We start from the raw sequence: 16,921 nt of genomic DNA, 5'->3' as shown, positions 1-16,921 counted from the left end.
CTAGGGTATCAATATTTTCCGACAGGGAATCTGACCACGCAGCTGCAGCACTGCACATCCATGCTGAAGCAATAGCTGGTCTCAGTATAACACCTGTGTGTGTATATATAGACTTCAGGATAGCCTCCTGCTTTCTATCAGCAGATTCCTTCAGGTCGGCCGTATCCGGAGACGGTAGTGCCACATTCTTTGACAAGCGTGTGAGCGCTTTATCCACCCTAGGGGATGTTTCCCAACGTGACCTATCCTCTGGCGGGAAAGGGTACGCCATTAGTAACCTCTTAGAAATTACCAGTTTCTTATCAGGGGAAGCCCACGCTTCTTCACACACTTCATTTAACTCTTCAGATGGAGGAAAAGCTACTGGTAGTTTTTTCTCTCCAAACATAATACCCTTTTTTGTGGTACCGGGGGTAACATCAGAAATGTACAACACATTTTTCATTGCCTCAATCATGTAACGTGTGGCCCTACTGGAAGTTACATTAGTCTCATCGTCGTCGACACTGGAGTCAGTATCCGTGTCGACATCTGTGTCTGCCATCAGAGGTAGCGGGCGTTTTTGAGCCCCTGATGGCTTTTGAGATGCCTGGGCAGGCACAGGCTGAGAAGCCGGCTGTCCCACATTTGGTATGTCGTCAAACCTTTTATGCAAGGAGTCGACACTGTCGCGTAATTCCTTTCACAGCACCATCCACTCAGGTGTCGACCCCACAGGGGGTGACATCACATTTATCGGCATCTGCTCCGCCTCCACATAAGCCTCCTCATCAAACATGTCGACACAGTCGTACCGACACACCGCATACACACAGGGAATGCTCGACAAAGGACAGGACCCCACAAAGCCCTTTGGGGAGACAGAGAGAGAGTATGCCAGCACACACCAGAGCGCTATATAACACAGGGATCCCACTATAAATTAGTGTTTTTCCCTTATAGCTGCTTATATAATATATACTGCGCCTAAATTTAGTGCCCCCCCTCTCTTTTTTACCCTTCTGTAGCTTGTACACTGCAGGGGAGAGCCAGGGAGCGTCCTTCCAGCTGAGCTGTGAGGGAAAAATGGCGCCAGTGTGCTGAGGGAGATGGCCCCGCCCCTTTTCGGGGGGGGACTTCTCCCGCTTTTTCTGGAATTCTGGCAGGGGTATTTTTACACCTATATAGCCTTCCTGACTATATATGGTGTAGATTTGCCAGCCAAGGTGTCTTATATTGCCCTCAGGGCGCCCCCCCCCCCCAGCGCCCTGCACCCATCAGTGACCGGAGTGTGAGGTGTGCATGAGGAACAATGCCGCACAGCTGCAGTGCTGTGCGCTACCTTGTTGAAGACTGAAGTCTTCTGCCGCCGATTTTCCGGAACACTTCTTGCTTCTGGCTCTGTAAGGGGGCCGGCGGCGCGGCTCCGGGAACGAACACCAAAGTCGGGTCCTGCGGTCGATCCCTCTGGAGCTAATGGTGTCCAGTAGCCTAAGAAGCCCAAACTACCACCTGTTAGGTAGGTTCGCTTCTTCTCCCCTTAGTCCCTCGCTGCAGTGAGTCTGTTGCCAGCAGATCTCACTGTAAAATAAAAAACCTAAATATACTTTCTTTCTAGGAGCTCAGGAGAGCCCCTAGTGTGCATCCAGCTCAGCCGGGCACAAGAATCTAACTGAAGTCTGGAGGAGGGTCATAGTGGGAGGAGCCAGTGCACACCAGTAGTCTAAAGCTTTCTTTATAGTTGTGCCCAGTCTCCTGCGGAGCCGCTATTCCCCATGGTCCTTACGGAGTCCCAGCATCCACTTAGGACGTTAGAGAAATTCAATTGTTGCTTGGACCGGGCACGATCAGCTGCTGATGCCTGCATTTGAGCTCACAACTTCCGGGGTGGTGTGCTTTAAGGAGTGAAAAGTGACCCATTTGTGCGCCCAAATGGTACTTTTCACGTCATGCATAAAGCAGCTAAACGCAACCTCTCTGGGGGCGATCAGTGCGATAAAAAATAAGATTTTAAACCTACCGGTAAATCTTTTTCTCGTAGTCCGTAGAGGATGCTGGGACTCCGTAAGGACCATGGGGATAGACAGGCTCCACAGGAGACATGGGCACTTTAAGAAAGACTTTGACTCTGGGTGTGCACTGGCTCCTCCCTCTATGCCCCTCCTCTAGACCTCAGTTAGAGAAACTGTGCCCAGAGGAGATGGACAGTACGAGGAAAGGATTTTAGTTAATCCAAGGGCAAGATTTATACCAGCCACACCAATCACACCGTATAACTTGTGTTAAACTAACCAGTTAACAGTATGAAAAACAACATAGTTTCGGTCCAAAACCGATGAAACTATAACATAACCCTTATTTAAGCAATAACTATATACAAGTCTTGCAGAAGTAGTCCGCACTTGGGACGGGCGCCCAGCATCCTCTACGGACTACGAGAAAAAGATTTACCGGTAGGTTTAAAATCTTATTTTCTCTAACGTCCTAGAGGATGCTGGGACTCCGTAAGGACCATGGGGATTATACCAAAGCTCCCAAACGGGCGGGAGAGTGCGGATGACTCTGCAGCACCGATTGAGCAAACATGAGGTCCTCCTCAGCCAGGGTATCAAACTTATAAAACTTTGCAAAGGTGTTTGACCCCGACCAAGTAGCAGTTCGGCACAGCTGTAGCGCCGAGACCCCTCGGGCAGCCGCCCAAGACGAGCCCACCTTCCTAATGGAATGGGCCTTAACCGATTTTGGTAACGGCAATCCTGTCGTAGAATGCGCTTGCTGGATCGTGTTACAGATCCAGCGAGCAATAGTCTGCTTTGAAGCAGGGCCGCCAACCTTGTTGGCTGCATACAGGACAAACAGTACTTCTGTTTTTCTGATCCTAGCCATTCTGGCCACGTAAATTTTCAAAGCCCTGACCACATCAAGGGACTCGGAATCCTCCAAGTCACGAGTAGCCACAGGCACGACAATAGGTTGGTTCATATGAAAGGATGAGACCACCTTAGGTAGGAATTGAGGACGGGTCCGCAATTCCGCTCTATCCATATGGAAAAACAGATAGGGGCTTTTATGTGATAAAGCCGCCAATTCCGAAACTCGCCTAGCCGAAGCAAAGGCTAACAACATGACCACCTTCCAAGTGAGATATTTTAACTCCACCGTTTTGAGTGGTTCAAACCAATGTGACTTAAGGAAACTTAACCCCACGTTAAGGTCCCAAGGTGCCACCGGAGGTACAAAAGGAGGCTGAATATGCAGTACTCCCTTTACAAAAGTCTGTACTTCAGGTAGAGAGGCCAATTCCTTTTGAAAGAAAATGGATAAGGCCGAAATCTGAACTTTTATGGAGCCTAATTTTAGGCCCAAATTCACTCCAGTTTGCAGGAAGTGAAGAAGACGACCCAGATGGAATTCCTCCGTAGGAGCATTCCTGGCCTCACACCAAGAAACATATTTTCTCCAAATTCAGTGATAATGTTTTGATGTCACGTCCTTCCTAGCCTTTATTAGCGTAGGAATGACCTCATCCGGAATACATTTTTCCGCTAGGATCCGGCGTTCACCCGCCATGACGTCAAACGCAGCCGCGGTAAGTCTTGGAACAGACAGGGCCCCTGCTGCAGCAGGTCCTGTCTTAGAGGAAGAGGCCACGGATCTTCTGTGAGCAATTCCTGTAGATACGGATACCAAGTCCTTCGTGGCCAATCTGGAACAATGAGGATTGTTCTCATTCTTCTTTGTCTTATTATTCTCAACACCTTGGGTATAAGAGGAAGAGGAGGAAACACATAGACCGACCGAAACACCCACGGTGTCACCAGGGAGTCCACAGCTATCGCCTGAGGATCTCTTGACCTGGCGCAATACCTTTTTAACTTTGTGTTGAGATGGGACGCCATCATGTCTATCTGGGGCAGTTCCCACCGACCTGCGCGAAGACTTCCTGATGAAGTCCCCACTCTCCCGGATGCAGGTCGTGTCTGCTGAGGAAGTCTGCTTCCCAGTTGTCCACTCCCGGAATGAACACTGCTGACAGTGCGCTTACATGATTTTCCGCCAAGCGAAGAATCCTGGTGGCTTCCGCCATTGCTACCCTGCTCCTTGTGCCGCCTTGGCGGTTTACATGAGCTACTGCGGTGACATTGTCCGACTGAATCAAAACTAGTTTGTCGCGAAGTAATGCCTCCGCTTGACGTAGGGCGTTGTATATGGCCCTCAACTCCAGGATGTTGATGTGGAGACAAGTCTCTAGACTCGACCAAAGATTTTTTTCCCTGTGTGACTGCTCCCCAACCTCGGAGACTTGCGTCTGTGGTCACCAGGATCCAGTCCTGAATGCCGAACCTGCGACACTCTAGGAGGTGAGCACTCTGCAGCCACCACAGGAGAGACACCCTTGCTCTGGGGGACAGGGTGATCCTCTGATGCATTTGTAGATGTGACCCGGACCACTTGTCCAGTAGGTCCCATTGGAAGGTCCTCGCATGGAACCTGCCGAAGGGAATGGCTACGTACGATGCCACCATTTTCCCCAGGACTCGAGTGCAGTGATGCACTGACACCTGTTTTGGCTTCAATAGGTTCGTGACCAGAGTCATGAGTTCCTGAGCTTTTTCCATTGGAACAAAAACCTTCTTCTGGTCTGTGTCCAGAATCAAGCCCAAGAAGGTCAGACGCGTCGGAGGAACCAACTGTGACTTCGGGATATTGAGAATCCAGCCGTGTTGCTGTAACACCTTCAAAGACAGAGACACTGTCCAGTACCTTCTCCCGAGATCTCGCTTTTATGAGGAGATCGTCCAAGTATGGGATAATTGTGACCCCTCGCTTGCGCAGGAGCACCATCATTTCCGCCATTACCTTGGTGAAAATCCTCGGGGCCGTTGAAAGCCCAAACGGCAACGTCTGAAATTGGTAATGACAATCTTGTACAGTTAATCTCAGGAACGCCTGATGAGGAGGAAATATTGGAACATGAAGGTATGCATCCTTTATGTCCAGGGAAACCATAAAATCCCCCCCTTCCAGGCTGGCGATAACCGCCCTGAGCGATTCCATCTTGAATTTGAACCTTTTCAAGTATAGGTTCAGGGATTTTAAATTCAAAATGGGTCTGACCGAACCGTCCGGTTTCGGAACCACAAAGAGGGTTCAGTAATAACCCTTTCCTTGCTGCAGTAGAGGAACCTTGACCACTACCTGTTGAAGATACAATTTTTGTATTGCATTCAACACTAACTCCCTCTCTGAGGGAGCCGCAGGTAGAGCCGATTTGAAAAACCGGCGAGGAGGCACCTCTTCGAATTCCAGCTTGTATCCCTGAGAAACAATTTCTATTGCCCAGGGATCCACCTGTGAATGAACCCAGATGTGGCTGAAAAGTCGAAGACGTGCCCCCACTTGAGCGGACTCCCCCAGGGAAGCCACAGCGTCATGCGGTGGATTTTGCAGAGGCAGGGGAGGACTTCTGTTCCTGGGAACTAGCTGTGTGCAGCTTTTTTCCTCTGCCCTTACCTCTGGCAAGAAAGGACGATCCTCGTACTCTTTTGCTTTTATTCGAACGAAAGGACTGCATATGATAATGAGGCGCTTTCTTAGGCTGTGAGGGAACATTAGGCAAAAAATTAGATTTACCTGCCGTAGCTGTGAAGACGAGGTCCGAGAGACCTTCTCCAAATAACTCCTCACCTTTGTAAGGCAAAGACTCCATATGCCTCTTTGAGTCGGCATCACCCATCCACTGTCGGGTCCATAAGACTCGCCTAGCAGAAACAGACATAGCGTTTATTCTGGAACTTAGCAAACAAATGTCTCTTTGAGCATCCCTCATATATAACGCAGCATCTTTTATATGCCCTAGGGTCATTAAAATGGTATCCTTATCTAGGGTCTCAATTTCCGTAGCTAAGGAGTCTGTCCATGCTGCGACAGCACTACAAACCCAGGCCGACGCCATTGCCGGTCTAAGAATTGTACCTGAATGTGTGTAAATGGACTTCATGGTAACCTCCTGTCTGCGATCAGCAGCATCCTTGAGGGTAGCCGTACTTGGGATGGCAGCGCTATCTTCTTTGATAAACGTGTTAAAGCCTTGTCCACCTTAGGAGAAGACTTCCATCGTATCCTATCCGTTTGCGGGAAAGGATACGCCATAAGAATCCTTTTGGGAATCTGCAGCCTCTTGTCTGGAGATTCCCAAGCCTCTTCGCACAGCTCGCTCAGCTCATACGAGGATGGAAAAGTGACCTCAGGCTTTTTCTCTTTATACATGTGAACCCTCTTGTCAGGGACAGGAGGTTCCTCTGTGATATGCAAAACATCTTTTATTGCAATAATCATATATCGAATGCCCTTAGCCACTTTTGGCTGTAATTTTGCCTCCTCATAGTCGACACTGGAGTCTGAATCCGTGTCGGTATCTATGTCCATTATTTGGGACAATGTGCGCTTCTGAGACCCGGAAGGTCCCGGTGACACAGGGATACGCATGGTCTGACTACCTGACTGTTCCCTAGCCTCAGCCTTGTCTAATCTCTTGTGTAATAAATTTACACTAGCACTCAAGACATTCCACATCTCCATCCAGTCCGGTGTCGGCGCTGCCGACGGAGATCTGACATTCATACACTCCCCCTCCTCCTTAGGTGAGCCTTCCACTTCATACATGTCGACACACGCGTACCGACAAACCCCACACACACAGGGAATCCTCTGATCTGAAGACAGTTCTCCACCAGGCCCTTTGGAGAGACAGAGAGAGAGTATGCCAGCACACACCCCAGCGCTATATAACCCAGGCAAAACACAGAATGTTTCCCCAGTAGCGCTGAAATAACACGTTTTTCGCCAATTATGTGCCCCCCCCCTCTTGAAAAACCCACTGTCACCTCAGTAAGCAGGGGAGAGTCTGGGGAGCTTCCTCTCAGCGTTGTGCTGTGGAGAAAAATGGCGCTGGTGAGTGCTGAGGGAGAAGCCCCGCCCCCTCGGCGGTGGGCTTCTGTCCCGCTCAAATTATTCAAAAACACGGCGGGGGCTCTTTATATACATGTACAGTGCCCAGCTGTACATGTATATATGTGTTTATGCCATAATAGAGGTTTATATTGCTGCCCAGGGCGCCCCCCCAGCGCCCTGCACCCTTACAGTGACCGGAGTGTGTGAGGTGTATGGGAGCAATGGCGCACAGCTGCAGTGCTGTGCGTTACCTCAGTGAAGATCACAGTCTTCTGCCACCTTTGAAGCCTTCTTACTTCTCATACTCACCCGGCTTCTATCTTCTGGCTCTGCGAGGAGGACGGCGGCGCGGCTCTGGGACGAACTCCAGGGTGAGACCTGTGTTCCGACTCCCTCTGGAGCTAATGGTGTCCAGTAGCCTAAGAAACAGGACCTTGAAACTCAGAGAAGTAGGGCTGTTTCTCTCTCCTCAGTCCCACGATGCAGGGAGTCTGTTGCCAGCAGTGCTCCCTGAAAATAAAAAACCTAATTAAAATACTTTCTTAGCAGGAAACTCAGGAGAGCTCCCTGCAGTGCACCCATCTCCTCTGGGCACAGTATCAAACTGAGGTCTGGAGGAGGGGCATAGAGGGAGGAGCCAGTGCACACCCAGAGTCAAAGTCTTTCTTAAAGTGCCCATGTCTCCTGCGGAGCCCGTCTATCCCCATGGTCCTTACGGAGTCCCAGCATCCTCTAGGACGTTAGAGAAATAAACAGATGAATATCGCCATTATAACTTAATTCTAGACGGTTGCCTTCTTTATATGTAATTGTACTGTTATATCATTAGGAATATTGAAGTTTAAAAAAAAAAAATGGATATACTGTATGCTTTGTTCTTGTTACAATATATACAAATCATAAGCAGAGATAACTGTATAAACATGTATATTTTACACTCTTACCAAATACCTGGAGTACATGTACAAGAAGTAGGCTTTCTGGCTCTTACACCCGCGAAGGAAATATGCAGCTCTATCATATTCTTTTAAATCAAAATAAGACTTAGCCAGTGTATATGCATCCAAATCCTGCGCATCCTCCTAGCACAAACAAAACAAGTAGTTACTAATACAGTTAGTGTGGGACAAATTCACAGAATGAACGACCTGGCTCTGGAGTAACCCGATCTTTAGAGCTTGTTTACACATATGTACTGGGAAAATGAACCGAATCACATGGAAACTCATGCACACTTCACATAAGTTATATTTTTATATGGACAATCTAATGTACTGGAAGGAGAGTCAGTGGAGGAGAACACTGGATGTGTTGCGTTCTAAAATAATAAAAGTAGCTTTAATATGTTAGCACACAATGGTGGTATTGGTACCATTAGTGCTCATTTTTCTTATACATGCGCTAATGAATGTGAGAAAAGCATATTAAAGGCAGATAGGTGTGAATGAGCATTTAAACACCTTAAGCCAGTATCCTATTAGCTGCGGTAATTTACTGCAGCTAATGGATTGGCCAGAGGCTATTCAACTAGCCCTGATAAGTAGCATTTATCTGGGATTATGCTTCGGGTGCCTCAAGGGCCCTACAGACTTGGTGACCCGCCACCGAACTGTTCGACCGCCAATACGGCAGACAGGTGACCCGGCGGCGGGGGGAGTGAAGTTTCTTCACTCCCCCATCACCCGGCTCCGTAGCAATCCATGCTAATATGGACAATCTCATCCATATTGGCCTGCATGCATAAGCGATGGGGCACCAACGATTAACGAGCGTGAGGCCGCGCATCGTTAATCATTGGTGCCTACACACTGCACGATATGAACGAGTTCTCGTTCATTAATGAACGAGAACGTTCATATCGTGTAGTGAGATCTGACAGTGTGTAGGGCCCTTTAGACACCAGAAGCATAATCCACCAGAGACCAGTTTCTGCATGATAATGCATGGGTCCAGGAACTTGTTATCGGACGAAAATACAGGTAATTTACTGCACGATAAAAACAGACTATAACTGGATAGCCCGATATACTATTAGGCTATTTTAGCCTGTTTTTGCCATGCAGTGAATTACTGCATGCAATTGGATGCTAAAATAGAATTTATAAAATGCAATGTTCATTTAGATTTTTAGTTATGCTAGATGTAATATCTGCACCACCTTAATAACGGGTCTTGTTGGGGGGGGGGGGGGAGGAATACTTGTCTCTATCCAGAAAGGCTATGCTGTGCAATTCCTGTTATGACTAAATGTGAAGCATATGTAAGTAGAAATATTTAAAGTGGAGCACAGATATAACGAGTTTTATGGTAAGAACTTACCTTTGTTAAAACTCTTTCTGCGAGGTACACTGGGCTCCACAAGGAATAGGCATAGGGGTGTAGGGTAGGATCTTGATCCGAGGCACCAACAGGCTGAAAAGCTTTGACTGTTCCCAGAATGCATAGCACCGCCTCCTCTATAACCCCGCCTCCCTGCACAGGAGCTCAGTTTTTAGTTAACCAGCCCAATGCAGTAGCAGGAAAAGAGACAACGGTTAATAGCCCCATACACCACACTCTCACGACAGGAGAAGTGTCAGCGGCTAATGCCATACCAACCCAAAGAAGCTAAGTGCGTCAGGGTGGGCGCCTTGTGGAGCCCAGTGTACCTCGCAGAAAGAGTTTTAACAAAGGTAAGTTCTTACCATAAAACTCGTTTTCTGCTGCGGGGTACACTAGGCTCCACAAGCAATAGACATAGGGGATGTCCTAAAGCAGTTCCTTATGGGAGGGGACGCACTGTAGTGGGCACAAGAACCCGGCGTCCAAAGGAAGCATCCTGGGAAGCGGCAGTATCGAAGGCATATAGAACCTTATGAACGTGTTCACAGAGGACCACGTAGCCGCCTTGCACAATTGTTCAAGGGTCGCACCACGGCGGGCCGCCCAAGAAGGTCCAACAGACCGAGTAGAATGGGCCGTAATGTGAGCAGGAGCTGATAGACCAGCCCTCACATAAGCATGTGCAATCACCATTTTAATCCATCTGGCCAAAGTTTGCTTGTGAGCAGGCCAGCCCCGTTTGTGAAATCCAAACAGCACAAAGAGAGAATCAGATTTCCTAATAGTACCACATCCAAAGACCGCTCTTTGGGAGACAGATCAGGAGAAACAAGTGCCGGAACCACAATCTCCTGGTTAAGGTGGAACGAAGAAACCACCTTAGGTAAATATCCGGGACGAGTCCTAAGAACCGCCCGGTCACGGTGAAATATCAGATATGGGGAACTACAGGACAAGGCACCCATCCGACACTCTTCTAGCTGAAGCAATAGCCAGCAGAAACACCACCTTAAGGGAAAACCACTTATGGTCAGCTGAACCAAGAGGTTCAAACGGAGACTCTTGTAATGCCTCCAAAACCACCGACAAGTCCCAAGGAGCCACAGGCGGGACATAGGGAGGTTGGATACGCAAAACGCCCTGAGTAAAGGTATGCACATCAGGTAAGGTCACAATTTTTCTCTGAAACCACATCGACAAGGCAGATATTTGAACCTTGAGGGAGGCCAGACGCAGGCCTAAGTCCAGGCCATGCTGAAGAAAAGCCAACAACTTGGCTATACTAAACGTGGAAGCGTCATAATCGTTAGATGCGCACCAAACAAAGTAAGAATGCCAGACCCTATAGTAAATCCGAGCCGAAGCCGGTTTCCGGGCCCGCAACATAGTTTGAATGACCGCCTCAGAAAACCCTTTAGCCCTTAAGACAGAAGCTTCAAGAGCCATGCCGTCAAAGACAGCCGGGCTAGGTCCTGGTAGACACAGGGGCCCTGAACGAGGAGGTCTGGGTGTTGTGGAAGTAGAATTGGACGCTCTGACGATAGGCCTTGCAGGTCTGAGAACCAGTGCCGTCTGGGCCACGCCGGAGCTATGAGAAGCAGAATTCCTTTTTCTTGCTTGAACTTCCGAATTACCCTGGGCAGGAGTGACACCGGAGGGAACACGTACGGCAGCCGAAACCTCCACGGTACCGCCAGCGCATCCACGAATGCTGCCTGAGGATCCCTTGTCCTTGCTCCGAAGACCGGAACCTTGTGATTGTGTCGAGACGCCATAAGATCTACGTCTGGAAGGCCCCACTTTTCCACTAGGAGTTGAAACACTTCTGGATGGAGGCCCCACTCGCCGGCATGTACGTCCTGATGACTGAGAAAGTCCGCTTCCCAATTCAGGACTCCCGGAATGAATATTGCCGATATGGCCGGTAGATGGCGTTCTGCCCAATGTAGAATCCGTGAGACTTCCTTCATTGCCAAACGGCTTGCTTCAAGTGCCGCCTTGATGATTTATGTAAGCCACTGTGGTGGCGTTGTCCGACTGTACTTGAACAGGACGGTTCTGAATTAAATGCTGGGCCAGGTTCAAGGCATTGAAGACCGCCCGCAACTCCAGAATGTTGATTGAGAGGAGGGACTCCTCCTTGGTCCACCGACCCTGAAGGAAGTGCTGCTCCAGCACCGCTCCCCAACCTCTGAGACTGGCATCTGTCATCAACAGGACCCAGTCAGATATCCAGAAGGGACGGCCCCTGCACAATCATTGGTCCTGGAGCCACCAGTGCAGCGACAGACGGACCTCCGGAGTCAATGAGATCATGTGAGACCTTATCCGGTGAGGCAGGCCGTCCCACTTGGCTAGAATTAGCCTCTGGAGGTGGCGAGAATGGAATTGAGCATACTCCACCATGTCGAATGCTGAGACCATGAGGCCCAGCACCTGCATTGCCGAATGTATCGACACTTGCGGACGAGAAAGGAAGCAACGAATCCTGTCCTGAAGCTTCAGGACTTTCTCCTGAGACAAGAACAACCTCTGGTTGTGCGTGTCCAATAGCGCTCCCAGGTGCACCATGCTCTGAGCAGGGATCAGGGAGGATTTCTTCCAGTTGGTGAGCCACCCGTGGGCTTGTAGAAACCGGACTGTCATATCCAGATGACGTAGGAGAAGTTCTGGGGAATTTGTCAGGAATAACAAGTCGTCCAGATACGGCAGTATCCTGACCCCTTGACGGTGGAGTACCATCGTCATCACCGCCATGACCTTGGTGAAGACTCGCGGAGCCGTAGTTAAACCAAAAGGTAACACCCAAAACTGGTAATGGAGGTTGCCAATCGCAAACCTCAGGTATTGCTGATGTGACGCTGCTATAGGAATATGCAGGTAAGCATCCTGTATATCCAGGGAGACCATGTAGTCCCCAGGTTCCAAGGCCAGAACTACAGAGCGAAGGGTTTCCATACGGAACTTGGAAACCTTCACAAACCTGTTCAATGCCTTGAGGTTGAGAATGGGCCGGGAGGACCCATTCGGTTTTGGGACTAGAAACAGCGGAGAATAGTACCCCCGGCCCCTCTGAGCAAGAGGCACCTGTACTACGACTCCTGTATCCAGGAGGGTCTGTACCACCGAATGCAGAGTGTTTGCCTTTGTCTGGTCCAACGGGACGTCTGTCCGGCAAAATCGATGAGGGGGTCGGTTTTTGAAGGCTATGGCGTAACCTTGAGTGACGACTTCCCGTACCCAGGCATCTGAAGTGGTCTTCAACCATTCCTGGGTATACCCTAGAAGCCGGCCCCCCACTCTGGGATCCCCCAGGGGGAGACCCGCCCCGTCATGCGGCAGGCTTATCGGTCTTGGAAGCTGGCTGACGGGCCGCCCAGGCTCTTTTGGGCTTTGGCTTACCAGGCTTGGAAGTGCGGGTCTGCTTGTTGTACGCCTGACCTTTTGCTTTAACTGAAGGACGAAAGGAAGTACCTTTAGCCTTCGACACAGAAGGAGTGGTACTTGGCAGACAGGCAGTTTTGGCAGTAGCCAAGTCAGCCACTATCTTATTTAAGTCCTCCCCAAACAGATTATCTCCCTTGAAAGGGAGTACCTCCAGGATTTTTCTAGAGTCCAGATCTACAGACGAGGATTTCAGCCACAATATCCGGCGAGCCAGGACTGACGTAGTAGAGGCCTTGGCTGCTAGGATACCGGCCTCTTCAATATAGCGAGAAGCTGTGACAATATATGACAAGCATTGTCTAGCATGGTCAGAAGAGATTTCAGCATCTAACTCCAAGGCCCGAGCTTCAATAGCCTCTGCAGCCCATGTTGCTGCAATAGTGGGCCTTTGTGCAGCACCCGTGAGGGTGTAAATCGCTTTCAAACAACCCTTCACACGTTTATCCGTAGGCTCTTTTAGAGACGTGACGGTAGTGACAGGTAGAGCTGAGGAAACCACCATCCTTGCCACATGTGAGTCTACTGGAGGAGGCGTTTCCCAATTTTTAGACCGCTCTGGCGCGAGGGGATAGCGAGCCAGCGTCTTCTTTTGATGCACAAACTTCTTACCCGGGTTTTCCCAGGGTTCCTGACGTATATCCACTAGGTGGTCAGAGTGAGGTAAAACTTGTTTAACCACCTTCTGACGCTTGAACCTATCTGGTTGGAGGGACGGATGGCTCGGGATCATCCGTAATCTGTAAAATCAACTTAATGGCCTCCAAAAGATCAGGAACATCCACATGTGAACTACCCTCCCCATCAGCAGTATCTGTGTCAGAATATGTGGGGTCAGTGTAAGTGTCGTCTTCATCAGACGAGGTGTCAGTGACAGCAGTGGATTGCGAGGAGATAAGAACTTTCTTAGAGGACCCCTTGGGCTTGGGCGAGCGAGAGTCAGACTTTTTAGTAGTGAGGGACTGGTTCAACTTCTTCAATTGAGCAGATAAGTCATCCGCCCACGGCGGGTTAGCTGCAGGGACCACATACGGTTGTACCGGCATAGGGGGTCCCATAGGGGGTGTTAGTTTATTAACTAGCGTATGTAGAAGCGTGGAAAAAGCGGCCCACGTTGGGTAATTAAGTACCTCCGTTGCCACAGTCCCACTGGGGGGCAAGGAGCCTCCAGAACCAGAGCCCACAGCTGCTATATTCTCCTCATAGGGATCTGTGGCTTCAGCAACACCGGCAGTGTGTTCAGCCCCAGAACCGTTACCCTCAGAAGCAGACATGATGTAACTTGTAGTATCAGTTAACACAGTACAATTGGCAGCAGCACAATACCTCTTACCCAAACCCCTGCGCAGTGTAGTCAGCACTAGCAGAGATAACGGAGAGATATGGCGACTAAAATCACAGAGAAAAATACGTATTAAAGTATATCTTTGTGAAAATCCTATATAAATATAAAACCTGACGCACCAAGCCCCCTCAGGCTATAGAATATAGGGATAGCAAGTTGAGTGAGAGACACGAAATGGACACCACTCAGCTAGCTTATGCACACACATATAGTCACAGTTTGTACAATGCAGAGGTTATTACTAACAATAATACTGCACTGGACTAGCATATATATAGCTATGTAGTCAATAGATATAACACTGCACAGTAAGAACTGGATGTGTATCAAAGGCTAATTGTACTAGAAAACCCTGACTAAATGCACTCTTTCTTAACTAACACTGTCTAAAATGGCAGTTAGAATACTTAAGTGTCATGTAAAGTCACAGCACTGACAACCAGGCGGCTTTACACAGGAGGATTTGCCCAAACAGTCCCAGGAACAGTGAAGCTGAGAGAAATGGCGCCCAGACACTGACAGGGAGTGAGGAAGAGACAGATATGCAGCTCCAGGGCGGGAACATTTGCGGGAAATGGCGCCCTGGGGCTGGGGGAGGAGCTTTATCCCCCTGCTGGCAAAACCACCGGGTACTGTGGGCTACTATTAAAATGGTTTAGAGAGAAAACCTGACCTGCGCCCATGCCCTGGTGATCTAGTGGGATCGCCTGTACTGCCACAGTGTCCACCGCCAGCGAGCGCAGCCCGCCTCCCACTGACTGCGCCGGATCGCGATAAAGTACGGGTCCCGCAAGCGGGACCCACTCACCACCTCCCAAAGCGCGGCCACGCGATCCCGGAGAGCCCCCGTCGTGTGTGCCTGACCATGAAGAAAACCGGAGCCTCCTGCTGTAGTTACCCGGCAACCAGGGCTCGGGAGTGTACAGCGCCGCTGGGGAGAGCTGGAGCTGCAGCAGTGAATGTCTCTGACATTTACACACCGCTGCTGCCCTTGTAGTCTTCACTTTTTCTTGTAAAAAGCTCTTCTCAGGGCTGCCTGGAGCAGCCCCTCTGTTATGTGCCTGCTATCTGCGGCACCAACTGCAAAACTGAGCTGCTGTGCAGGGAGGCGGGGTTATAGAGGAGGCGGTGCTATGCATTCTGGGAACAGTCAAAGCTTTTCAGCCTGTTGGTGCCTCGGATCAAGATCCTACCCTACACTCCTATGTCTATCCCTTGTGGAGCTCAGTGTACCCCGCAGCAGAAATCATGATATATGAGATATATCCTGATACTACATGTGAGATTATCCTGCATATATAGTCACACTGACTGGCTAAACTGTTGTCATATCCTATAACAGAGGCATATGTATCAGCTGTCAAAATTTTCTTCTCAGATACCATGTTCACGGTACAGCAAAAATGAATTAGTAACTCATGTATCTGTCCAATTGAAAGGTACTTCACAGTCATTATAATGCTAGCATTTTGTAGACTGTTTTGTCACTATACATTTTAGTAGGCATTGTAAGGATTGTGTGCTTTTTCCCCACCACTGAGGTTTCTTTTTCAATTTGGGAAGGGACTACCTTAACTTCTCTTTCAACCCTGCAGGAAGATTTTAAAGTGTTGCCTGGTTCTCAGACACATAAAACAGACATATTTTTGCCCTCTTGTAATATTAATAATGGTGCAGATCATTGTTGGCCAAGTGAGAGTACAAATCGTAACTGTTTCTTAATTGTGCAGATTTTTTATAATCCCCCTAAGGCAGCTTTAATGAGCAAACTGGTGTCTACAGTTGAACATGCAATATGAAGACCTTTGGACATACCTCCGTGAGTGCAGGTGTCGGTGGTAGCTCATTTAAAGGAATAGATTCCAAAGAGAAAGCCAATTCAGATGCCCTGTAAATGAAATAATAGGATTTTAATTACCTACCGGTAAAGCCTTTTCTCGTAGTCCGTAGGGGATACTGGGAATCCATTTAGTATCATGGGGTATAGACGGGATTACTAGGAGCCATGGGCACTATAGAAGTTTGATTAGGTGTGCTGGCTCCTCCCTCTATGCCCCTCCTACCAGACTCAGTCTAGGAAACTGTGCCCTAGGAGACGGACATACTTTGAGAGAAGGATATAGAAAAGTAAAGTGCTGAGATTTCGAACCAGCACAACCAGAACAAGAGGAAAGCCATGCTAACCAAAACTTGCAAACAGAAACAGCAGCAGCTGAACCAAACAACATTACTTAACCAAGTAACAGTGCAGCAAGAACGAAGCACCGGGTGGGCGCCCAGTATCCCCTACGGACTACGAGAAAAGGATTTACCGGTAGGTAATTAAAATCCTATTTTCTCTTACGTCCTAGGGGATACTGGGCATCCATTTAGTACCATGGGGAAGTACCAAAGCTCCCAAACCGGGTGGGAGAGTGCTGAGGTTCCTGCAGAACTGATTGACCAAACTGAAGGTCCTCAGAGGCCAAAGTATCGAACTTGTAAAACTTAGCAAACGTGTTTGAATCTGACCAAGTAGCTGCTCTGCATAGCTGTAAAGCCAAGACACCCCGGGCAGCCGCCCAAGAAGAACCCACCGACCTAGTAGAGTTGGCCTGTACAGATTTTGGAATTGGCAAGCCTGCCGTGGAATTTCCGAGGATTTCCTGTGACGAGCTGTTCTCTTTACATAGACTTTCAAAGCCCTCACCACATTCAAAGACTTTGAAGCAGCAGAGGCGTCCATAACAACCGGGACCACAATAGGTTGGTTGATGTGCAGAACACCTTGTAAGAACATCTGGACCTCAGGGAGAGAAGTCAATTGTTTCTGAAAGAAAATAGACAAGGCCAAAATCTAAACTTACTAAGCGTAGGCCCACATCCACTCCCAATTGC

At 49.0% G+C, this 16,921-nt stretch overlaps 1 protein-coding gene across 2 annotated transcripts in view; it reads right to left on the bottom strand.

Moving 5' to 3' along the window:
* The window catches only part of CDC23 (cell division cycle 23), a 102,585-nt gene that overhangs the window by 55,857 nt on the left and 29,807 nt on the right, over nt 1–16,921 (bottom strand). For both annotated transcript variants that reach the window (XM_063927882.1, XM_063927881.1), the window contains exons 2-3: nt 15,860–15,932; nt 7,878–8,015 (exon numbers count right to left, since the gene is read on the bottom strand). In XM_063927882.1, coding sequence (XP_063783952.1) covers nt 7,878–8,015; nt 15,860–15,932 — 211 coding nt within the window. The remainder of the gene's footprint in view (nt 1–7,877; nt 8,016–15,859; nt 15,933–16,921) is intronic.

The sequence above is a fragment of the Pseudophryne corroboree genome, chromosome 6, assembly GCF_028390025.1.
Source record: "Pseudophryne corroboree isolate aPseCor3 chromosome 6, aPseCor3.hap2, whole genome shotgun sequence".
Classification (NCBI taxonomy): domain Eukaryota; kingdom Metazoa; phylum Chordata; class Amphibia; order Anura; family Myobatrachidae; genus Pseudophryne; species Pseudophryne corroboree.
Note: the sequence above shows the minus strand (reverse complement) of the source record. Positions and strands in the feature narration are given on the sequence as shown.